This window comes from Apteryx mantelli, chromosome 9, assembly GCF_036417845.1.
Source record: "Apteryx mantelli isolate bAptMan1 chromosome 9, bAptMan1.hap1, whole genome shotgun sequence".
Classification (NCBI taxonomy): Eukaryota; Metazoa; Chordata; class Aves; order Apterygiformes; family Apterygidae; genus Apteryx; species Apteryx mantelli.
In genome coordinates this window covers 31,562,301-31,586,693 of record NC_089986.1, presented here as the reverse complement: position 1 = coordinate 31,586,693, position 24,393 = coordinate 31,562,301, and the positions used below count along the sequence as shown (strand labels likewise).

The following is a 24,393-nucleotide window of genomic DNA, read 5'->3' as shown; positions in this document are numbered from 1 at the left end:
GATGTTCTTTTTCTGATCTCCTGTGTATCATTCCCCAGGCTACAGTCTGGGAAAAAAATTTGTTCAGTATGTTTTGACAAAACAATAAGGAGTGACAAGTGACCTGTTCTGCTTTGCTGTTTTGAGACGATACAGCCATGGTACTAAGGACTGCCTTCCCCAGAGGCCACACCTTGGGTGGGAGCATGGTCCCTGGAGACAGATGCAGGGTAGGGAAGAGGCTTGGGTCTGTGTGTTGTTACAGACCTTGCTGCTGGACAAGTCAGCTGAACCAGAATTTTCACGGGCTCATTTTAATTCTCTTTGGTACTCAACTTGATGCCCAGATGCAGATCTGCCAGTGGTGAATGAGGGAAAGATGGAGAAATGCTCCCTTCTCAGCAGGTGGCTGGGGGCCCCTGCTGCCTTTGCACTAACAGTTTCACACAAGAGAAGTTCAGGCCCCATTTTTGCCCCTTTCTCTGGTTGGAGTTGGCCCTTTTAACAACACCAGTCCCTGGAGGTGGGCTCCTCTCTGCTGCTATTAAGACCAAGCTTTTGGTTAGCTAGAGAAGCAGCTATGGGATCCCGTAGGGACACTTGGGGCTTACAGCTACATAATCATAATTAGTGATCCCCATTAATAAATGCAGCAGTGCCATGCTATCGTTTTGGCTTTGCTGGCCACGTTGGCTAGTTCAGTGCAACGCGAGGCAGCTTAATGGTGGTGACATCTCTCGGTGGGTGTGCAAAGTTGTTTCTGGCAATGCCTGTAAACACCTCCCACCACCACCCTCCTCCAAAGAAGAGCCCGAAAGCCCATTTTGGGCAGCTCTCCAATGCTAGTTTTGGCATGTTTGAAGCAGTCCTATGGTGGGACGGGGAAGGTTTGGGCCCAGCACCACTTCATCGGGCTCTTGAGACCAGAAACAAAGCTTCTGCCTCCTGCTTGCCGGAGATGGTGGCTTAAGCACCCTTCCCAGCAGACCTTGGTGGAAAGGGGCTGTAAGGTGGCCTGGAGGGGACCCAGAGCCAAGCTGCCAGGCCAGCAGGCTCCTGCCTGGGGCCTGCCCCTGCTCATGTTGCCCGTGCACGGTGACAGAGGCAGGCCTTTGTGGAGGACATGTCCCACCACTGGGCCTCCCCACCACCTTGCTTCTGCGGCTGGCTCACCCGCTGAGTCGCGGTGGTGGTGGAGTGTTGCCACTGGGTTTGCTCCTCAAGAAAAGGCAAAAAAAACAGCCCCCCGCCTCCCAGTCCCCATCGCCCTTGCGGCCCAAGCAGAACAGGTCCCAGCACCGTGCCTGCAACAGAGGCAGGGTGAGCTGGGCGGCCGTGTGAAACCACCTGGTACCGTCACGGCAGCCCATGCTGGGAACTACCCCCACCCTGCGCTGGGCTCAGCTTGTACCCACGCAAGGAACTTGAAAGAAAGCAACGGATAGCAAGCTCAGGCTCTTGTTAGCTGGATATATTTCTTTTTTTTTTTCTTTTTTTTTTTTTCGGTGGTGGTGGTTTTTCACAGAACACTGTTTGCAGTAGAGAAAAAAACTGGCATTGCAGTCTGTCGTTACAACGTTGGTATGGTCACGTAACCCAGGACGCGTTTGGCCTTCAGCACAGAAACCTCGACCGGCACGTGCCACAGCAGGGCTCAGGTGGTCTGCTCCGGTCCGCAGTTGGTTTTCGTTGTTTTTGTTGTTCTTTTTCTTTTTTACCTTTTACGTATGTGAATTTTTTTTTTCTTTTTTTAAACATTTCTCAAGCTTTCTCCGAAGGAATGGCCACTGGCTCTCAGCTAGCAGAAGGAGACTACAGAAGAGCTCTTGGACACGTGGGATGGTTTCCTTCTCCCGCCTCGCAGCTGACTTGGTCTAGATAGTTTTCCAACTCGTTTTTATTAAAAAAATAAAAAAATGCTGCAACTATCAGTTTTACAAGGCATACAAAATCTCTAAAAGGGAAACACAAGCGCAAGGTGCTGAGGTACGAAAACCTGAGGTAGTTTTTGTGTGTGTATGTGTGTGGGTTTTTCTTCTTTCTTTTAAAAAATTTTTGCTAGTTTTTCAAGCCCTGGGCCAGCAACCTCTTGTAAATGTGTTACTCCCTCCCCTTTCCCCCTTCTCTCTCCCCAACATTTAAAAAGGGATCCTTCCCGAAATGCCAAGTCCCTAGGGGCAGCCCCTCGGCCAGGCAAGGCAGGGGCCCTCCCGGGTTACCTGGTTTGGGGGGGGGACAAGGACACCGTTTTTTTTTTTCAGGTTGGTTTGTGTGTGTTTGCTGTTTTTTTTGCAAAAAAATGCTGGCTAAGTACCATGGGGTCGGGCTGGTGATAACCAAAGGAGAAGTTGTGGCTGAGCGGGTCTGTCGTTTGCTTTCTGCAGGGCGGTAGTGAGAGCACTGCTTTGTCTGGTGGGGAGGGAGAGAGACAGACAGACAGACAGACAGAGCGGGGGAACGGAGCAGATGCAAAACCCAGTTTGGACTCTGTGAAGCTAAGAGGAAAGGGCATGGGAAAAAGAGGGAAAGAGAGAGAGAGAGAGATTCCTCTTAAAAGAGACGGTATCCCTTCTGTTGGCTTATACAGGCAATCCCCACAGCGCACTGAGGGTGTTGCTCTTCTCAAAGCCCTTAAGAAATTGCCACTTTTAAACGCTCACTCAATCTTTTTTTTCTGCTGGCAATCCTAAATCTCTGGTGTACTGTGCATCAGAGAACCAATGGACCAGCTTCTTTCCTTAAAAGTCTAGAAAAGCCTGCTTTTTTTTCTAAAAACAAACGCCCCCCTCCCTCAAGATCCCAACCACCCCCCCTTTGAAATTAAAAAAAATATTAAAAAAATCTTTAAAAAAATAAAAATCGGCGTTAGTTGATATATTAATTCTAAAATATATTAACGCTGTGAATGCTGCAGGGGGCACTGCAGCCCCCGTGCTGTAAAATCTCCTCCTTTAGTTCCGTGCACGCAGGTACAAAGAGCAGTTCCAAAAAGTTGTCAAGGAATTGGTTTTAGAGGAGAGAAAAACGAAGAAAAAAAAAAGGATCTCTGCCTATGTTAGTCCAACTAAAGGGATAGCGTCGGTAGTAAATAGAGTAAGGTGACAGCTGGGGGATTGACAGAGTCTGCAGCGCCCTCGGGCAAGCAGCCCAGCGCTGAGGCATCTTCAGTGTCAATGGGTGGGAAAACCCTAAGGACAAAATATGACAGATTGCCTTTGTGATGGTTCTCTTTGGAGAACCTGATTTTGTGATGGATTAAGCTGACTAGTTTGAAAGCACACACTGAACCAGCTGGTGGCCCACAATGCAGACAAGCCAGCTTAACAGCTTTTCCAGAAGATGTGGAACAGTTCCTCAGGCAAGGAGCAGCACCATAAGAGCTGAATGTTCCCACAGCGACTTGCAGATAGTGATAGTTCCTTGACGGACTGAGACACAGCCAAGTCTATGTTGGAGGAGGTAAGACAGGGTCAGGGCTGGAATTTTAAACACATGACAGAGGGGATATGTCCAAAAATCAGCATCCTTTTGCCAGAGCTGAGGAGGAGAACCACCTTGTCTCCAGTTAGGTGTCACCTATATTACAGTGACTGTTCCATCCTGTGTTACAGATACGGGAGAGCACAGAAACAGCCTGTTGTGTCTATTTATACAAGCATTAGAATAAGCTGCTCACAAACCAGCTAAAGGACAATCTTTCCTCTGCAATGGTAAATGGGGAACTGAAAGACCTCTAATACTACTCCAATTCTGGAGTCTAACCTAAAGGCAAAAAGAAGTAAGAAAGGGGAAACACCATGTTTAAACTAATCTAGCTCCGTCTGACTGGAACAGAGCAGGAAGAATTCACACAAGCACTTCATTTGGCAGATGTACGGAGGCAGTCTCTCCAGCATAGAGGCAATAAGCAACTGAACATGATCCTGCAACATCACTTTATCTGGCAGGCCACAGTCCAAAACCCTGTGCATCTGTACCAGCACCTGACAGTACATTTTATTCCACTTCCACAGGGGTACGCTGCTCTCTGAAATACTGTGTGGAGACACCCATATTAGTCTTAAACAGATTCCGGTACTGGGCAGGCCATGTTCACCAAGCTGTGCACAGACTAGTTTATCTTACCGAGAAGCCTACTGAGTTATCCCAAAGAGACATTTGTTCTTCAGACCTACACTTAGATATTACCTGCACTACACTTGCTCATCTCATTGCTGAATGACATCCTGATAGCCCCGTTAGGATTTTGTGACAGATGATTAGAGGCTTTTGTGCTCTGATATTCATCCTGGCTAGCCTTCTTCATTGTAGATTATAAATGAGCTAGAAACCAGTTTGCTATGTCAAACTTTTTTCAATTAAGAAAATCCCTCCACTTCTTTACCAGGTAGAGTTTCATTCCAATAAGGCTCTTTTATATAAGTTAAATATTTATTTTAATAAACAAAAGAAATAAATACTTCTCTTTTCACATTAGATATTTCCTTGGAGACGCACAAAAAAATAAAACAAACCCCAGCTATGGGGGCTTCACTATGGATATGTTACAAATCAAAGATTGTAAATGCTTTCTTCTTATGGTCATCACAAATCCAGTTTTAGGAATCAAGTAGATCGTGGATATTCCAGAAACAGAAGAAAACTCTCCTTGAGGAAACAGTAGCTAAGCACGTTGTCCTTATGGAGATTAGCTTTGGTAATAGAATCATTACCACCAGAGATAAAAGTCCCATTTGTCCGTAATCTGGCCCACGTGTGCTGCAAGGTAGGAGCAGAGGTTCACATAGCATCCGTTCTTAACCATTCCTTGGGCAAGGACACAGCAGTCTTTGTCTTGCACTTATGGTGCACTAGCTGATTTCAAAGAGAGTTGCCGTCTCCAAAATTTGGAAAAAAAAATTAACCACTACTTTATAGCCTAAAGAGGAAAATTTGTGTGCCTTTTGAAATAAGGCATTAGAAAAATAATTAAAACGAGAGTTAGTCACCACACGGTGATCACAGTGTTACTCTAATAGTGCATGTCTCACAGCAGCTGCTGATGGATTATTTCCCACACCATCTTCCTGCGGAAGTAAGGCATGTTATTCTGAAAAGAAAAAAACCCAAAAACATTAAATATGAAGTCACAGTTGAAAGAGGCAGAAATACGTATAAGCATCCAGCTGTTAATTCCTTAATGCGACAAAGTTCATTTTAAGAACAGTCAACACCTGCCACTTCAGATGCAGCACTGGTTTGCCCCACCCCCCTACTAAATGTTTGCAAGACATGACAACCCAACAAAACCAGATTTGCTTCACTAACAGCTTACAAGTCCTTTCATAAAAGCTCACTGCATTTGAAAACAACTACTGTTTTAGCTGGTCAAAGGGTTGAACACATTTCTCCAAAACATACAAAGGCCAGGTATGTTACAAAGCTATTATCTGCAGTACCTTGCCCAAGAGGAATTTCACAGGTTCTGCTAGGAAGCAGATAGTAGAAATAAAGACAGAATACAACTCTACCCTCTTCCAGCCCTCGTATTACATACCAAAAATGAAGCCTCTGAGACTTCACAGTTAACAGCTATGCAACTTCCCCACCAGTTCTTTTACTTGTGTGAGAAATCTAAAATTTGCTTTATGAGCTTCACTCACCTGTGTGAAAGTGATCGGTTTGTCTCTGGAGATGTAATCTGCATATTTGCACATAAAAACCCCACAGTCGCTTCCATTAAGTTGTTGGGGAATTTCCTAACGAACACAAAAAAAGGGAGAATTTTCCTCTGTCTTCAAAGAAAGGCAATTTGGAAGTAGCATACAGTACTCAATACAGATAATACACTAACCAGACACTTGCGAACCTGCTTTTATTATCCATTGATCACTCCTAGCACACACAAGGAATATACTCAATTAGCCACACAACATCACTTCCCTCTGCTTCCTTTGCTTAGATGTTAAAATCCAAGTTTTTGGCAGGCCAACAGCGGATAGCAGCCTTCATTCCTGCAAGGTGTCTTGAGGTTTGCACAGTGCTCAGTGCAACTAAGCCTTTGTTCTTTAAATTGAGTCTTTAGCTACTACCTGTCACTGTTAGATTTGTTGAGAAACATCAACCCTTTGCTATGTTACATGCCAGGATTTGCACTCCACGTAAGAATTAAAGGCCCAAATGCAAAACTGATTTTAGGAGCTTACATTCTCCAACAAAATATGACTTGTGAAACTAGGGCAAAAGCCAGATTCACCTCATGGGGCAGGGGATGTTCTCTGTGGTTTTTTTAAATCTATGACTAACTAAAAAAATAAAATAAAAAGTTTTCAGCCAGCAAGGAGAGGTACTGCTTAAGATTCCATTCCAGCACGGTTTCCTGATCCACTTGCAGTCCGAGGCGGTACATTAAGAACAAGAGAGGGTTATGGGCTTTCTCTAAAGGCTTAGACTTATTAGTATATGTTAGGACCTTCATGATGAGGAGTTACAGTTCACATTTCAAATCCAAATAGTGCTCACATACATGTGACTCCATACTGCGAAGAATCCACTCTGAAAGAGACAGCTCCAGATTTCTTTTTTCCTTGCTTTCTTCTTGCAGGTATCGGCTGTTTGAAACAAAACAAAACCACTCTTCACCTCCATATTTAGGCCAACAAAAAAGAGCTGCAGAAGCATCAAAGGATACTGAACGGCTGGATAGTAAAATGTCAGAGGATATTCACTGCAGCTGAAGCAAGGCATTTGGAGGAAAACCCCAAATCTTAACTTTACATACACGGTGACAGGCTGTGAGCTAACGGCTGTCGGTCAGGAAAGAGATCCAATGATTCCAACAGAGACTTCCATAAAAGCATAAGCTTATTGCTCAGCAGAGATCAAGCAAAGCAAATAAAACATTATCAGAAAGGCAAGAGAAAAACCAAGCCCTTCCAGTATGCCTTTCCATGGCGTGCCTTCATCCCACATACCTTGTGCCCTTCTGGAAGAACAAATACAAAGGCTGTTATGCTAGCACCTCTGGCTGAGGAAGTTCCCAGGCCACAGGTTGCTGGAAGAATACGCTGAGGAAAAAATCATTATGCAGCCCTATTCTTAAACGCTTTCCCAGGCATCTGCTGTTAACTGCCGTCCAAGACGGTACTGGGCTAAAACAACATTTGGGTTGATCCAGTGGGGCTACTCTTATGTGCTTGGTCTATAAAGTTGTTGGACTAAGGGTTTTTACTACTTCTGCATTGGTGGCAGACACATCTAGGGATGCTGGCTTACACACAGTTATAATGGTAAAAAATCTGTACATACAAACCTATACATACAAAAAACTGTGTCCACAATGTTTGAGATTCATGTTATGCCAGCCGATACATCTAGAAATGTTTCCTACAAGACATCTATCTTGAACTGGAATCTCAGAAGTCTGAATGACACACAGTAACAGCACGAGGGTAGTCTGCTGGAGTAAGCCAGAGGGTGGTTTTGTTTAAAACATCAAACCAGAAGCGTGGAGGCACAGAAGAACTGAGGAGAAGGACGTTACAAGCTCACTACAGTAAAAAGGATGAACATAAGAAGCGTGAGGAAAAAAAAAAATGTCTCAAGGCAAGAAGAGAAAGGAAGAGCTAAGCAATAAAGAGTTGCATAGCTCATCATAAAAAGGAGTGGTTATGCCATAGGATGCTAACATTACTGAGCTATAGTAATTTGAAAGGTCTTAAAGAGTGGGGTGCATGAAAGAACTGAAACACTCTTGCAAGAATGCAATGCCTTCCATAGACATCACATACATCACATTTCCTCTGCCAGTCAGGCTGTATTTTGAAACATTTCCCTGAAATTCTTCCCCCTAGTCAACAGCCCACCTTCACTGACTGCTAACAAAGTTAGTTTATTTGTGCCACAGGCCTATTATACTTCTGGCAGTGAAGCTTTGGCTGCGAATATATTGTGAACTTGGCAGAATCCAGACATCTGAGAGCCTGGAGAGAAGGGCAAGACTAGATAAGTAACTGATGTTACAATTCATATACAACTTGTAGCAAGTGAATCAGAAAGATTTCTGGTTTGTATCTATGAGAAAAGCAAGAACATCTAGTCACGTGTTAAAGGGAGAAATCTAAGAAAACAAACAAACAAAACATTTCTCATGGTTCAAAACCTAAGCAGTGACCAAGCAGCTACTTACATCAAAGTTTCACAAATCTTGTCACCCTTTTGTCCCACCGAGTCGAAGTATTTGATGCTCTTCCTTCTGACATCTATAACCTGTTATTAGAACATGATTAAGTTAGACACAGCACAAACTTGTGCTAAGTGACATTTCTTGCTTGTTTTTTCTCCTCATCCAGTTCTAAAGAAAAGCCAATTTGACTCACCGCTAGTGCCCAGTGCACTCTTAAGTGAATGGGCACTAAGATGAGGTCCTGTTTGAACAGATCCACACCTCTGGTCCATCTTTTTACTGCTTTGTAGCCCCCAGAAATTAGCTTGGGATAGAAGAAAGTACTAAAAGCATAAAGCGCTGGATATCTTTCTTTCTTATTTCTTTCCACCAGAAGATTCATGTAGAAATTAATGATCTGTATAATAAAGAGCAAACTTTACATGAAAAACAGGACACTGGCTCACCAAATGAAAAAATACAGCAGCGCTTATCTGCTGCCCACCATTAAGTATGCAGCTGAGACATTTGCACTTAGGTTACTTTTGCAGCTTGATATAAGCACCTCTCACCCACTCCAACTAACCTAGACAAAAATTTGATTAAATTCTAAGAGCTATGCAGTAGAAGAAATAAAGGTGCTTCCAGTAATATGGGGTTCTTAAAGGCCTAAAAATCGCAACCCTACAGATACTTCTGGGATGTGCAGAATGAAAAGAAAACTTATAGACACTCAAGGTGTATTTTAAAATATATACTGAACTAGAAAACCTCTGTGTTGCAACAAGTTTTACCTCATCATTTAGCCAGTGAAGGTTCCTTAGTGTGTGGATGTCCTCACGGGTGACCTTTAGTTTGAAGGCACTGCTCATGGTCTCATTGGGCTCACCTTCATTAAATGCAGCAGTGACCTCTCTCTCCATGGCCTGAAACAAATGGCAAATGGCTCAGAAAGGTTCTGAGCATGCTAACCTGTAGACAGCATTCAAATTCAAGCCTGTTAAAGCCTGTCAAGTTAGGTTCAGGTGACAGAATAACCCTGGAGCTTGGAAACAGCAACAGTGTTTCAGATCAGAGGATTAGTGGCTTTGTCAGCTTTTTACTGAGTTATGAATGGCAGTTGTTTCAGAGTCCTAGCTTTGAAGCTCAGGTTGTTTCAATTTGCTTTCACAACGGAAGCTGATATAAAACATGCAGAGCAGCAAGCACAATAAAGCAGCTGAAGAATGAGCAGAAATACAGCAAACACCTCTTCTCTCACATAAAGCTGGAGCCCTTGCAACACTGATGCTTATGCCAACCACAACAGGCATTCTCCACACCAAAGCAGGTAAGACAGGAGCCTGAAAAAACCTGAAGGTGGTGAGCTTCAAAGGGAATGGAAGCGACAGCAAAAAGGGAAACCAAGGTGACTACACCAGAGTCATGCAATTAGAAGTCTGCGTTGTGCATCTGACTGGTTGCAACATGGATGCCTGCATCTAAGTTTGCGTAGGGAATGCAAATAAATCACTGGGCCTGTTAGTATAAAATACTCCGATCTGCAATAGCATCTCCTTGACTGAATCTGAGATAGCAAAATGAGAAAAACACCTTTTTTTCCCCTTGTATTGAAGCATTACTTTGCAGACTTTGGTAAAACCGTGATTTGCTAGTCCCTTGCATGTCAGTTGTCAACGGGCCAAAAAGGAAGAGCTCAGTTAGATCAGCAGGACTGTGACTCCAAAGAATAAAAGCAGCCTAAGTTCATACGAGGAAGGGAACTAGAACTTCCAAGCCCTGTTGGATATAGTTAGTAAGTTAACTCCTATGATCCCTGTTATACACAGTGCAACCATGGCCAGTGCACGTGTGACTGAGGTCCTGAGGACATGTGCAAGATGCTCAGGTTCCCCATAAGTAATGCAACGTTGTGGATCAGCAAAGCTTACTCTTCAGGACCTATTTGCATGGCAGGACAGGTTAAGAGGCAAAGACAGTAAAACAGCATGGACTAGTCAAGCAAACAAATGTGTGTTAAATATGGTCCTTGGTAGACTGTTTTTAAACCTGGACCTGTTGCTGGCCTGCTCACAGAAGTCCCACAAACCCTTATGTTAGCATAACTTAAGGAGTTGCGGACCATACTAAGCCTTTAAAACCAGCTTTATTGCTGACCCTGGCATTATGAAGTCACGGCTACAGAAACTTAGTAACAGGTTAAATACAAGCCCTTAAGACTTCAAAAAGCCTTAAGAACCACCGGTAACAGATAGAGTCACTCATGGCTGTTTCAAAGCTCTCTGCTTTGAGCAAACAGAACTATGGTACCTCTGTGAGTGGAGAAAGACCTTCTACTCTTTTTTCTGAGCTTGGGAATTTCTTCTCTTCCACATCAAGGGCAGATGACTTTCTGGACAAAACAGGAGCCAGACGTAATCTAAACGACACTTCTTCTGAGATTTCAGCCCCACGCTGTCTCTGTTAGACAAAAGGACATCAAGCTAGCAAACAAATACAGATTTGCTTGGCTTGGGAATAATGCAGAATGTCTTGCTCATGTATAAAAATGGAAGGATATTTTTTACATGCTTCCAAACAGCAAACTCCAAAGTTAGTTTTACTGATACTACATTGAAACTACATCCAAAATTTAATAGAGTCAAGACAGCCAGAAGGTTGGTTTGATTTGAACTAACATTAAGAAGCTCAGAAAGCCTCCCTATGTAAGTATCAAGTTGAGACTGAGATTAATCTTTCTTATTTCCATGGATAAACTTTTATTTCTGATTTCAATCCTGATCAGAGATGAAAGTCAGAGATGTGCCTCCTATCTCTCAAAACAAGAGGAGGCTAAAGATGATGTAGACTAGTACTGCAGGTCAGCTAAGCTTGTGCACTACAGGCTTTGAAGTTTTACCCAAAAGAAAAGAGGAAAAAACAAAAACAGTATAGTGCAGTGCGCTCATAATAGTTCAGAAATAAGTTTCCTGCTGCCATTAATTTTTTGTGAAAGCACTATTCACTGAATAATCCTCCCCCCTTCCCTGGGGAAAAAAACACTGGAATAAGTACATAACTTACCTAGCAACATATGTAAGGATAGAGTGCAGAAATTCATGATCGAAAACACTCAGTCATATTTTATAAACAATGAACTACTAAATAACACAAGCTTACCCCTGCACTGGCCTGTTTCACTGGTCTTCCCTGTTCATGAGAATTTTCTGCCGCTGTGTAGTACCTGAGAGAAGGAAAGAAAGAAAGGAGTTGTTTCCAGTGTTGTCGCATTTAATTCTGCAGAACCCATCTTCTGGTTAAGAAATGCTTTTTGCAGAGCTGAATCTGACTATAACCTCAGTGGCACACATGAACAAGAGAAGACATTATCTCAACTTCCAGCACCATTCTTTTGGAGCAGCAAAAGTAGGATAGAAGAAAGAGCTGGGAGCCTTTCCAACTTTTTTCCCATCAGTATATGCAAGATTCCTTTTGTTTCTCTATCAGTTTCATTATTTGGAAAACAAGGAGGCAACCAACACCACCTCTATAACGTGCTTTGGGATATACTGGTGAGAAATACTGCAAGCCAGGCGTTATACTGCAAGGTATAACATAAGTATTTGCAACTGTACTTGCATCCAAGTATAGTTAGCTTACTGAAACTAAGACCAGCACATTCAGTTAAAAATGGACAGCTAGAAGATGTTTACTTGCCTTTTATAGGCTAGTCAAGAGAGTGACTATCCCCATTTGGAAAGGATTATCATTAAAACAACGCGGACTCTGAAGAGCAAGCAAATACACAGACATTAAAGTTGTCCGTTTACAGGTCCCTTTTCCTCCAAAAACAAGCATTTGCATTGTCCTCGAAGATTCCCCCTTTCCAGGGGGAAGGCCTACAACAGACTCTCATGGTATCCCACACTCATTGTGCTTTAAAGGCATTCAATCCAGCATGGTAAGAGTAGATATCGCAAGCCTTGCCGAATGACTTCAGTTAGTAGCTAAATCTGCAAAAAAGGCAAGAAAATGTTCCTTTTACTTGAACCCATCATATTCTCAGTTATTTTGTTTCCTTCTCTCCCTTGAGTTTAGAGGAACTGCTGACAGTTTGAGCACAGGAACAGTGCTGCACAGCTGAATGTAGCGCTAGCTTTTAAAGCAGGGAGAATAATAGGGCCAGAATCAGCCAGAAAAAGCAGGACTGCCACAGCTAAGTCTCTCTGTTCCCACCTCCACTTTCTCCCCTTTTTGTTTAAGGAACGGTCACTGCAAAAAGATGTGTAGATCAGACTGCCATAGAAAATCTCTCCCAGTGACTGTACTTACTGCAGCCAAAACCAGTTTTCCTGCAACAACACAAAGCCAACTGAACTCATACTGCCTCCTGCTCAGATGACTAATGCAAAGGAGTTCACTCAAAGTCTCTCTCAAACAGACAACCCAACTGCACGCTTCCTTTTCAGTCTCATATTCAAACCCAAAGCATCCTGTAAGTTACAGAAACTGCCTCAGTCCCACTAGGCTTTACAAGGTTCCTCATCCTGATGCTTAGGATACTAGCTTCAAAGTGAAAGAAGGGAAAAGTCGACTTGGTAATGGTTAGGCAGAAAGACACCTGCAAGGGATGAAGATGGCTACATTCCCTGCAAATGCAAGGACAGCTTGGCAATGCCACCACTTCCATCCTCTGCTGACTCTCTTCCCCTAGCAAAGGACTTGGCATAATCAGCAAACTCCACACCAGCACAGGCCCTGTTGGTCAAACAGATGGGCTTAGCATGGGAGCTGCACTTGCGATGCAACTGGCTTGTGAACAATTCCAGACTCACAAGGTAGCTCCTCCTGTTCCACAACCCTGAGACAGGAAATACAATTTTTTTCCTTCTGGACACTACTCGAGGCAGAAACACACACACACACAGAGCCAAGAGAAGCAAGAACCATGATTAAAAGCCATGCTTAATGTACCTGATCATATCATTTTTCTGCAACCACTGTGGGCCACAAGCATCAGCACATTTGATACCTGCACAGAAAGATGGGAAAGCATTAGCAGAGAAACAAAAAGGCTATTTTTAATTGCAAGGAGACATACATGGTTCTCAGTTTATGGGTGATAACACAAAAAACTTCTAATAATGACCGGATGGTTAGAAAGTTTGAACTCTGGCAAACACACCTCTTGAATGTCATGTGCAAGTTTATGAGAACTGAAGCAGGAAATGTACTAAGTTTTAAAGCCTAGACTGCATACTTGAAAAAAATTTAGTGATTTTTACAATAACTGCACACAGCCCCCAGCTCAGAAGCGTAGACTGTCACTTTGCACCACAAAGCAAGCTTTCCCCAAATTTTAGTACCAACTCAGAGATAATTTCCAAACCCATACAATTGTGTAATAAAGTCACAGATATGTACAAAGAACTGATGAACTATTAAGTAACAAATAATAGGAAAAAAACCCTGATTGGGACAGTATTAAATGTGTATACATGAACACATGACATTATAACAGTGCTGGGTACAAAAGAAAATAGTTTATCAGCAAACCAGTCTAACCAGCCCACTCTGCAGGAGACAACTAAGGTCACCGTAAGTAGTTATATATCTTCAGTATGCTAGAGAAGATATGTAAAAGAAACTAACTTTATATAAACAATGGTATTGTGCCCATCCAGAAAAGATGTAATTAGCGTGTTTGGTCTGGAAGCTCTGCTACCAGGAGAATGGTCAACTACAGCATTAAAAAGGGATTAAAGAGTAACATATAATCCCATCTCTAAGCTAAATAAAAGGCACCTAAGGGTGCACAATTAATTTATTATACTCTACTACCGCAAACAGCCGGATACTAAAAAGTTTACTACTGTGCAAGTGTAGAGTTATGTCTACACCATCATTAACACGGTATTGGCTCTCAGGCGCAATTTTAACAAACCTTCTCACTCCAACAAAAGACTTACAAAGCCACTTCAGCTAGTAAGTGTGTGTGTGTGTGTGTGTGTGTATTTTTTTCTTTCCTTCCAGAAAGAGCTTGTTTCGTTTTAAGAACTGACATAAGCTATACCAGCATAAATGCTCTAACCCACCTAGGGTTCCTTATAAAGGGACACAGCTTGACAATACAGTAGTACCAACAAATCTTTTTAGTATAGACTACCTTCAAGACTTAAGGAAATGCCCTGCTTGATTAAGTCTACCTACGAAATGGAACAGATATGAATCACAGGGATACTCACTGGTTTTTAGTGTCATACACTGGTAGATGTCTTCTCCACGCCTTTGTTCTTCCAGACGACTTGCAGACGTCACTGGTTCCTTCGAGGAGGCTTGAGCACTTTGATGCAGCAAGAAACACAAGAGAAAAATAAGAATTTCTATACATACGGTGTTTGCTATCGGTGCATACCAATACACTAAAAAGGATACAGTTTATTTCTACATGATTGTCTACACTACAGAGTTGGAGACTATAAGTTAAAGAAATAGAAGCTTGTAAAATAAAATTAGGTTGTTCAGTCCATTAACAGAAACGTGCATCTCCCACACTGGTTTCATCACAAAATGCAAAAGGCATTCTGTTAACAGGCAGTTTACAGTCAAAAACCTGGTTACTTTCAAATCACACATGCTGAAGATACAGGAGTCAAATTTTCTATCTATCTTTTCAGAATTTTAAAAGAGACAAGTCATGAAATTTGCTTCCTTTACTTCTTCACCAGCCTTTTTTTTTTTTTTTTTTTTTTTTAAAGAAAGTATACTTTACACATCCTACAAACATCTGAGTTGCCCTGAAGAGGCCATTTTATTTTATGGGACAAGACAGCATTCATTACAACAGTCCTTGATGAAATCTTAAATACTTCTCTTCAGTCTACATGTATGAAGATCACGCACGACTTCTGATCCCATTCAGTGGCCTCCCCTGGAACCTTTTAACTGCAACTGACAATGACAGGAACTATCTGCTATGGCTACGTCTACTTTAGAAAGCAGTACGGCTCAAAAGGAATGGATCTGCAAGGGAAACAGTTGACATTGAGAACACAATGTCCACAACATACACATTTCAGGGATGTTTTACTTGAGCCTAGCTCTACGAGGACTTCAGGGACTAAATGCCTACTCACAGTTGGAGTGCATTAGATGCACTCAATAAGAACCCCTTCTGGTTTAGCTTCATCTGAAAGAAACCTATTTCACATGCTCCAAGAATGCTCTGCGATATGAACCAAAGCACAGAAGTCGATGATTGGGATATCAGATGCCAGAAACCGGGTCTTGATCCGCCCTAAAATGCTAATGCAGGTGCACCAAGAATGATTTGAAACACTGTTTTCCACATCATTTTCAATCACCAGAATGTTTAAATGTGCTGTGCTGTTTTGATCTGAAGTCACGCGTTTACATGTTTTCTAGCTGTGAACCACCAAATGGAGATTTGGGCTTTTTCTGAGCTTATGGGAACAATCCAGGTCTTGGAGCATTTAAGAGAAACTACAAGAAGGGACGGCATTTTCTACCATCTTACTATGTAGAAAGGCATGCTGGAATTTAGCACTATCTTGGCATCAGCATTTTACAACAACTAGTCCCCCTTCTGCACAGCTTTGAAATATAACTATTCCACCAAGAGAGGTGTTTTTATTATTACTATTATTTATTTATTTATTTATTTTTACACACACTGGCATAGTTAATTTAGCGTCCTGACACTGACACAGCTATAAAGATACCAATATACTTATAACTGGTATATAAGAATCAAAAGTACCCACAAGATTCCTTTTTTGGCTGCTTCAAGCCCTGGGATTCTACATGCAGGACAGCGATGGCATTTTGTGTACTGCAAAAAGAGACCTTCCTACTCAAGTGCGTGAGAAGGATTTGCAGGGTAGGGGGGACGCAGGGACAGAAATCTGGCATTTCCTGGGTTTAAGTTAAGCTTCACATTCTCAAATAAAACAGGACTCCTGACCAAGAAAAAACTCAGCAATTCCAAATGAGAGGAAGATAACTTCTAGTATAAAAATCCAGGGCACTGACTGTAGCACCATTAAAAAGAACGTACGCTACTAGGAACGCTTACCTAAACTAGATACTGTCTTAGTGCAGATACAATAAAGGAGTATCGGAACCAGAAATACACTCATACCAACTAACAAATCTTCACCTTTAGAATATACCTTCTTAGAATATTCATGCTTCAGCTTGGGGGCCGGGAGGGAAGGTTTTTTTTTTTTTATTGTTTTGTTTTAAAGGCCATAAAATACTTCTAACCTTAAGCAACACTGTGGCATATTACAAAACAGTTTGCCCCAACACCTGCTCTGGGACACTATCCAGAATCCTGAGACTGCAAAAGATGAATTCCCTCCCCCTTCCCATTTATAGCAGCTACAAAGTTGCTACTAAAAAGTTAGCGTTCTTTTTTCTATAATTACTTGCAGAAGTTTGTAGATTGAGGAATTGGGCAGCTTCTAGGATACTTTTCCTTTACTAGTTTCAAGAGTCCTTTGCATTTCTCCTTTTCACCTCTCTGGACATCCTAGCAGAAGGGGGGAAAAAACAAAACAAAACAAAAACACACATTATAACCACTGCATATGAAGCAACACAATACTTGTAATAGAAAATTGGTACAGACTGCACAGGTGTTCCCGGAATCCTGGCGGTCTCCAGTTTTATTTTAGCAGGAATTCCCACACCCTCATTCCTCTTTAGGTGTGGTCTGCACTTCTTGCATAATAATTCTGGTTAGCACGCACTCCTGTCAATACACACAACTACCACGTTGCTGTGAGTCCCCAAGGTGATATCTTAACCATATTCCACAGTTCCTCCAATACTTCTTCAATATAAGCTAGGTTTATCAAATATTTTCCAACAGTTGCTTCAGATACTGGGAGGAAAGGACAGGGCAGGGCTTCTCAGTCCTTCAACTAAGTACCATCAGCAATTGTGCCATTTTTACCTGCACCATCCATTTAAGGTTGCTACGTAAAGACAGCACTTGAGTTAGGTTAAGGACAAAATACTGAAACAAGAATTCTAGTCAACCCTGCAACAAAAATATACTCAGGGACAAGGCAGTACAGTTTAACTGCTAAGTGAAACTGCCTAGGGTTCCTCCCCCAGCACATCACTTCCACAAGAACGGGTTAAAATTCAGTCTTTTGGCAACCCAAGGACTGCTCTATTTCAAGATCTGATGCACACAACGGCAAATAAAACATTATACACTGACTTTCAGAAGCGTCCCTTCAATTTCATTCGCTATATCCATTGCACTGAATGTTACAAAATTCACTTCAGCGAAGATACAGTTCTGTTGCAACTATTAAGTTACTCGATTTCAAAAGACACCTTTCTCATCAAGCTTACCTCTTCAGCCGTACAAAAAGGCCTCCCCGTTTTGCCAGATTCTGATGTTGTGGATTCTAGCATAGTGTGCTCCCTAATGGGTGGCCTCAGCGTTAAGGCGTCTTCTAGAGTTGGTTTGATCCGGTGTTTGCCATTCCTGCTTGCGCTAAAAATACCAATGGCAAAAGAAATAATAACATTCAAGTAAGCATCTCCCAATTCAAGTTGCACCAACGACCACTTTGTAAAGCATGCACATTGATTATGATGGAGACAGACATGAGATGTTTGTGACTTTCAGGTAAGACTTGCTATCATCAAATACTCAGTGGGAAAGCATGAGAAGTTCTGCACAGGAAAAATTCTCCAAGCAAACTGCTACTCTCAGGGTCATTTCCACAGCAGTCCATGCCCTGAGTCATTACAGAAGATCAAAGATCCATGCAGGTGTGTTATTCATGTCATCAGAACTTCAGGTGTTCTAAAAGCCAGCACGCTGAAGCATAGCTGCTGCTTTTCTCGTCATGGTAATCCCAAGCTGGGACACACACAAGACTACCAATCTAATTTTGAGACCGGGAGGCAAACAGTGAATGTGTGAAATCACATCCTGACCCATTCCTTCCCTCTTCCAACTATTTCTAACTCTGAGGTAAGCATACAAGCAATGCTTCAGCGTCACCCAAACAATAAGCAGAAACAAATGCAAAGTCAAGATCAGCCCTCTTATTAAATCACGAACTATTTTATGCTCAACATCATGCACTTAGCAGCAACTTATTTTTTCCTGTCAGACTATTTAGAAGCTTCTGACAAGTTTCCCTGGTCCCAACCTCTTCTTTTCAAGTTCCACACTTTCACCTACCACAGACCATTAATCTGGATTTAAACAAAAAGTTTAAACTTTGTTGGAAATAAAGTAGCTGGAGACCTCCTTGTAGCATTGCAGCTTGAAGGAGTTCCAGAATACCGTGGAAAAAGGTAGGTGGACAGATATAAATGTCATGCAACACACAGAAAGTTCGAGAACAAAAGTGAAAGACAACAAACTTTTCAGAGAAGTCAAAGAAAACCAAAGGATTTTTACCTCAAGCAAGGGATTGTCTTATGAGAAAGGGACAATGCTGCTTTATTCAAGCGAGTATTGCTTCCACAAGGCATTTTGTCTATAAAAGAAGAGCACGAGCCACCAGTAAATACAAAAGGAAACTAAAGTTTTATGAATTTACAACGAAGAGCTTCACCAAAAATGAGTTCTTTTCATTTTCTCTGTTACATCATAATACTATTTGCACTAGGTTACTATGTTTACAGTAATTTCAGGTTTTCACGCTGGCAGCTAAAGAAATTTGTGGACACAAACTACTGTCAGCCTCAACTTGAAATAAAAAAGGATTATCAGAATCTACGATCTGAAATTAATGCAATTTACTTCAGGCAAGCCAGCAGCAGACATATCAGAACTGCAGGACAGCATCCGACACAGCTCTTGCACTTAATACTGAGATGACAAGACAAATGTCTGGCCCAAAAATCAGAAGCAATGCAAAGATGCAGGAAAGAAAACAGACTTTGTGCTAAAGCACTCCTAGATTTTACCTGCTATTGCATCTACCAATGTTAGTACCGCAAAACCAGTACATAAACCTCAGGGTGGTGTCACACGATACACAAGGTAGGGTAAAAAAGGAGCAAGTAAATAACTTGATGTCAGCCTTACCAACTTGTAGCATTTCTAAATCTTGTGCACAACCTGCTGGTCTATTAGACAAATTGTCAGAAGCAGTGGACTGAGTCTTGAGTAAAAACAGAAAAGGTAACTGTGTGAGTATAGCATGAACGCAAATCCAAGCAAACACATAATCCTCCTGAAATTTAAGGTCAGGTGTATTATGATTCAGAGACTATAATTTACTGATTCAGATCACAGCAGAATGCAGATCTCTACAGGTCCTCTGACAAGTACACTTCAATTTTTTAATATAGTATCTCATGTATGCAGTGATTTTGTACACATTACAGAAGGGATTTTCACTTAAAACCGTTTTATATCCAGTTCTATGCAGTATTTTGTTCTAACTGAAAACTTCTGGATCATGAAAGTTTAGTGTGTTAAAACTGCATGTCATTCTTCAGAGAAAAATTGAACAAATCTCAAGTACATTAAAACAATGTGAGCCTATCACTAAGTTATATCACTGTCAGTGCCTAAACATTCTGAAGTATGATAGATTAGTCCTTGAAAAATAAATTTTGTACAAATAAAACAGTTAGAGACTCCCTCAAGAGCCAATCGTTAGAATGTGACAGTTTCTTATTCTTCTTATCCTAGTGGGGCAATAAATAACAATGCACCTTTGAAACCAAACTATAAAATCAAGCAGTTCAAGAACCACTTTCACAGAACCAAAGTCCTACAGGAATCTACTCATGGACTGGTAGATAATGCACCTATCAGAAAGAGGTTTTCCAGAGGAAAGCATGCAGTTTTTCTTTGCAAGGTAATATATCTTGACTCTTTAACTACGAGCTTGAAAAAAAACCACGCAATGCCTGCAAACACACTAAGGCTATAAACTTGAACTACTGTAAAGCATCTGGAAGACAGCAAACGTTTAGCTCCTGAATTACAAGTGCTAGAGTAGAGTATTGAAACTTGAATGATGCAAACCCAGCACACAAGAGCTGCCTGTTATAAATGGAAAAGAAGAACCTAGCGCTGTGCAGCCTTAGAACACGTCCAACTTCAAGATGCACTAGGGAAAGCAGCTCATCTTGCATGCATTCACTCAATATCATAACTACCTATTTTCAAAAACCTTGCTAACCTCTTCTGCAGACTCTGCGCTTGGAGCTGCATTGCTGACCGAAGCCTTCCGGTGTTTATCTGCTGCCTTGGCTGGAAACTTCACCACAGCAGGAACTTTTTCAACTCTCTCTTTAGGCTTACGGACGGCATAATCTAGAAAACCAAGAAAGGCCATACAAGAACGTGATTAAAAAGGGGATTCAGCTTTAATATAAATAGAAATCCACCTCCTTAAAATGCGTTCTAGTGCTCCAGGTAGGATTAAGTTACACACCTTACTGTCAACAGCAGCTGGTGGTGAGTTTTGGACCAGTCAGCTCACCTAGCAGGTCTTCAGAACCGGGGCTCAAAGACTAACCTAGGAGCCTGCAGCCAGATTTTTAAGGACACCCTGCTTTTGGGAACATTCAGTGTTTCTAGAAAAGCAGCACATGGTACAATTTCTATTCTTCACCCCCTCCATACACGCCTGTGCTCCTACAGTTTGCTACGTGTTGCTCTTGACTAATTGAGAAAAGCCGTTCACTAAGGTCTAGAAACCAAAGCTACCCAAGCCTTTTCTTTTCAGCATTCAAAAAGCAGAAACATGCAACCCCTCAGACAGTATTTCCAAACGTTAGCAAGCCAAGATTGTCTAATGAAGGACCGTGTTAGAGATTAAATGATATTACACAACAGCATTTGTTTGAAGTTAAGAGAATGACATCGAAGTAGACGAGGGCATAGGTGGTACCAGGTTCCTAGAAGCAGATTCGGCCTACTTACTAAGACTCGCAAATTGTTCCTACTGAGGGTTGGTCATGCTGCTAAAAGGAGGAGCGAGACATCAGTTTGACATATTCTCAACTGTTTTACGCTCTGAAGTCTGAAAAGTGCATTTACAGTTCAGCAGTCTCTACCATTAAATGAGAGGCAGCATCCTTTGACAAGCAGTAACTGAGAAACTCTCCTCTTGGAACTTGTGCTAGTAAAAGTCCCAAAGCCTAAAGAGCATCGCTTTCTCCCTCTCTTTCAGTAAACACTGTCAAGGGGAATATTCCATCTCAAATCGTGACCAATGTGGCTGGTATCTAGAGGTACTAACATGGCTGCAGGCGGCTGCACAGTTTTCCTCCTGAACACTGTAATCACTTTGCAGAGGGGGTATCACAAAGTCTCACTGAGGAGAGCAGCAATACCACTCCATCACTCTCGGCCGCTGCTGTTTTCTCCTACGCCTAACCCCTGCTGCATCTCCACCCTTTACGCAGCTCTCCTACCTTTTCCAAATTCACATGCCAAACTTTTCAGACTCAGACTGAACTCAGACTAGTGTCTTCTGTTTTCAGTTCAGAAGTTTTTTCTAAAACTCACTAGCTGGCTACAATCAGAAACATCATTTTTCTCTGCCTGCCATCAGTTTAAAAGAACTTTCCTTAATATCCCAGATTCAAAATGGTTTCTCAAAATACAAAAGATAGAGGTATTTTGAACTAACAGAGGTATAGCATCATGAATACAGATAGGGAGCACACAACTTTGCTCTAAAAATGCTCTCTGCTGCTCAAACGTACGCACGCATGCATAGCCAGAAACCACCAAATGCAGTCCACAACGCTCTACTGATCTGGGATATCTCCTAACGGCTGTGGAAGTATTGTACCCTGCCGTACTCAGTCAACACAGATAACACCACATTTAGGGCTAGGCCCCATGACGCACCCTCAGGCCCCTGCTACAGAGATGATCACAAGGAGAAAGGAACGGCTTGGAAAGTCGATTTCAATAACAGTGATTAAGTACAAAAGCCAGAGTTTTCCAAGATGCATGAAACCTAAGAAAAAGACATATTAATTACTTCTATAATGTGTAATACCTGATTTTCGCTTTTTGGCTGGAGTCTGGTCAGGATCTTCCACAGGTGACTGAACGCTGAGGAAAGAACATGCAGAACAGTGTTTTGCAACCACAGACAAGCTTCTAAGAGACTGAGTTCCCTTCACAGGGCCCAAACGTTCAAAATTAGCTTTCATGTCCCAAAGTTGTCCCCTCCAACCACCTCTGGGATCATGTCAGACAGAAACACATGAAGGTCTCTTCAACTGCAGTTACTGCCACTGCTGCAGCATCTCTCATCAATATACCACACATCTCTCTCAGGCAACAGACCACTCACAGGCAGCTACTTCTCCCACTAGAGCATCTTCAGCCTCTTTCTCACGTGTTCCATTAACGTCTCCTTACATCATCATCCAATGTTTTATTTTTGTTACTAGGAACAAAAATACTACTGAGCTTAAGATGTAAAGTTTATCCTTAGAAAAGGGGCATACTAAAGATTACCAAGCCATCTAAGGTCATATGTAAACATATATATCACTACATTAAGTGAGCTGCAAAAAAAGAAAAGTCTAAGGACAACAAAATGTTTCCTTTTAAACTGTTATGCTCCCAAACACAAGCTGGTACCACCACTAATGGACTATCTTCCTTTTGTATCGGGTGCACAAAAGGTTCTTCAAACATAGCTGATATCCTTAACTGCACCTTTCATATAACACAGATGACATTTGCTATTGATAGGCTAATAAAGGTAGGCAGAAAATACTGGGGGGGAGGTGTTAAATGCAAGTCTGATATTTCAGAAGATAAAACCGAAGAGGATAAAATACATCTGTGTCCTCCTGCTCAATTTTTTAGCAAGAGCTAAGTTTCATTCTGAGCTGGTCTTCAATGAAAACTTTCCAGCATTAGTCTTGCAGCAGAGCTAAAGTATAATTCATCCTTCTCAATGCTACATTCTGAGGTAGGTACAGTTTAAATACCTGCCTGTGCTAGCAATAACTGTTCTTGAATAGAACTGCATCTTTCTCCAGTTTTAGCAGAGCACTAAACATCTGTGAGAGCATTGTTTTGTCCTTTTTTACTTTATCAAACACTTGGGTGTTTAGAATTAGTTTGATCACAGGGCAAGATGAATTATTTCTCAGTAATTAAGAAATAAATGAGGAAGTCCTTGATTTTTCTAAAGTAGGCATGGCCTCCTAGGGAACACAGATAGGCAAAAGACAGAAGCTAGGGAAAAAAAAAAAAAAAACGAATCTGTGCTTAGCTACCTGTGACTCCAATATGAATGCGTGCACACCTCCTGGGAGGAGGTTATGCTCTGTCATTACAATTTAGGTTTTACCAAGGGCCTGGGAGACAGTAATAAGGACACTGGTGTCGAGTAATATTTGAAACAAGCTGAAAAAATAGACCAGAAAACACGAGTCATTTGAAACTGCTCTCCATGCAAGGATATGTTCACGTCCTTCTCCTTGTTCTAGAGGAGACAGCACCCATTTGCAGCCATCATTTTACTTTCCCCCTCAGCAGCCACAGGAAAAAAAATAAGGTATTAGAAAAGTGCAATAACGCTGCATATATGCATGTAAGCTCAGGCCCTCTTCTTTTCAAACCCCCCTTCCCTGCCCCGCAACAGCACAGAGAACAGTTTGTTAAGGTTTATAGTTTAAAGCTGTAAGTAAATTCAAATTTTCATGGGTTAATGAAAGAAAATTGAATATTGCACTTCAGTGGTGCTCTACAACAGTAGCTAATGTGCTCTCAGTTAGCAACGTTTGAAAACTTATTTTCGGCAGCAGGACAGCTTCTGAAGCCACCTAACACAGTTTCATTTGCATTTCATCCCACCTGCTTAACATCATCGTTTCCAATGATCAGTTAGCGAACAGAGGCTCCTGGTCAAACTATGAAATGAAAGTCTACAAAGGTGAATTCTTCGGTTTTGGATTTTGCTCTTCGTTTACTGCACAGTAGCTGTGAACAGCTATTTATGCAGCAACTGGTTCTTTCAAGCTCAGAACACCTTCACTTTTCACATTCACTCTGAAATAATATATAATATTATTAATATAATATAATATTAATATGATATTATTATTATATAATATTAAGCATAGCCTCAAGAACCTCCTGGAGCAACGGTTCCTCATGGAGAAGGCGACTGTGCTCAGCAAACCGTAGCACGCAGTCAGTACACTCGCTCCTTTCAGGGAGACAGAGCTGGCAGACACAGAGATGCCTCAGCTATCAGCCACTAGCAGCTCGGAATGTTAGGCAAAGGTTCCAG

General features: G+C 41.8%; 1 protein-coding gene across 3 annotated transcripts; it reads right to left on the bottom strand.

Annotated features, from left to right (window-relative positions):
• Positions 1-4,530: 4,530 nt before the first annotated feature.
• LOC136992632 (sentrin-specific protease 2-like) lies at positions 4,531-22,608 on the bottom strand. Of its 3 annotated transcripts, XM_067302112.1 has the most exons (16): positions 22,135-22,607; positions 20,299-20,432; positions 19,191-19,266; positions 18,558-18,636; positions 17,492-17,636; positions 16,552-16,655; positions 14,347-14,444; positions 13,076-13,133; positions 11,282-11,345; positions 10,433-10,582; positions 8,917-9,048; positions 8,337-8,540; positions 8,147-8,226; positions 6,485-6,569; positions 5,622-5,717; positions 4,531-5,068 (listed from the first exon to the last, which is right to left on the bottom strand). In XM_067302112.1, the coding sequence occupies exons 1-16, from the start codon at positions 22,289-22,291 to the stop codon at positions 5,006-5,008; spliced, it is 1,725 nt and encodes a 574-aa protein (XP_067158213.1). In that variant the 5' UTR covers positions 22,292-22,607; the 3' UTR covers positions 4,531-5,005. The 3 variants fall into 3 exon arrangements, with proteins under 3 accessions (XP_067158213.1, XP_067158214.1, XP_067158215.1); XM_067302113.1 differs by lacking the exon at positions 10,433-10,582 and having other exon boundaries at positions 22,135-22,608; XM_067302114.1 differs by lacking the exon at positions 8,337-8,540.
• Positions 22,609-24,393: the final 1,785 nt, after the last annotated feature.

What these genes read in the sequence shown, in the direction of transcription:
- LOC136992632 (XM_067302112.1), bottom strand. Translation starts at nt 22,291, where the DNA reads ATGAAAGCTAATTTTGAACGTTTGGGCCCTGTGAAGGGAACTCAGTCT. An exon ending in TGAAACAGGCCAGTGCAGGG is followed by an intron (nt 10,583 to 11,281) that starts GTAAGCTTGTGT and finishes TTTGTCTAACAG; the next exon opens with AGACAGCGTGGGGCTGAAAT. An exon ending in TTCGCAGTATGGAGTCACAT is followed by an intron (nt 5,718 to 6,484) that starts GTATGTGAGCAC and finishes TGTGTTCGTTAG; the next exon opens with GAAATTCCCCAACAACTTAA.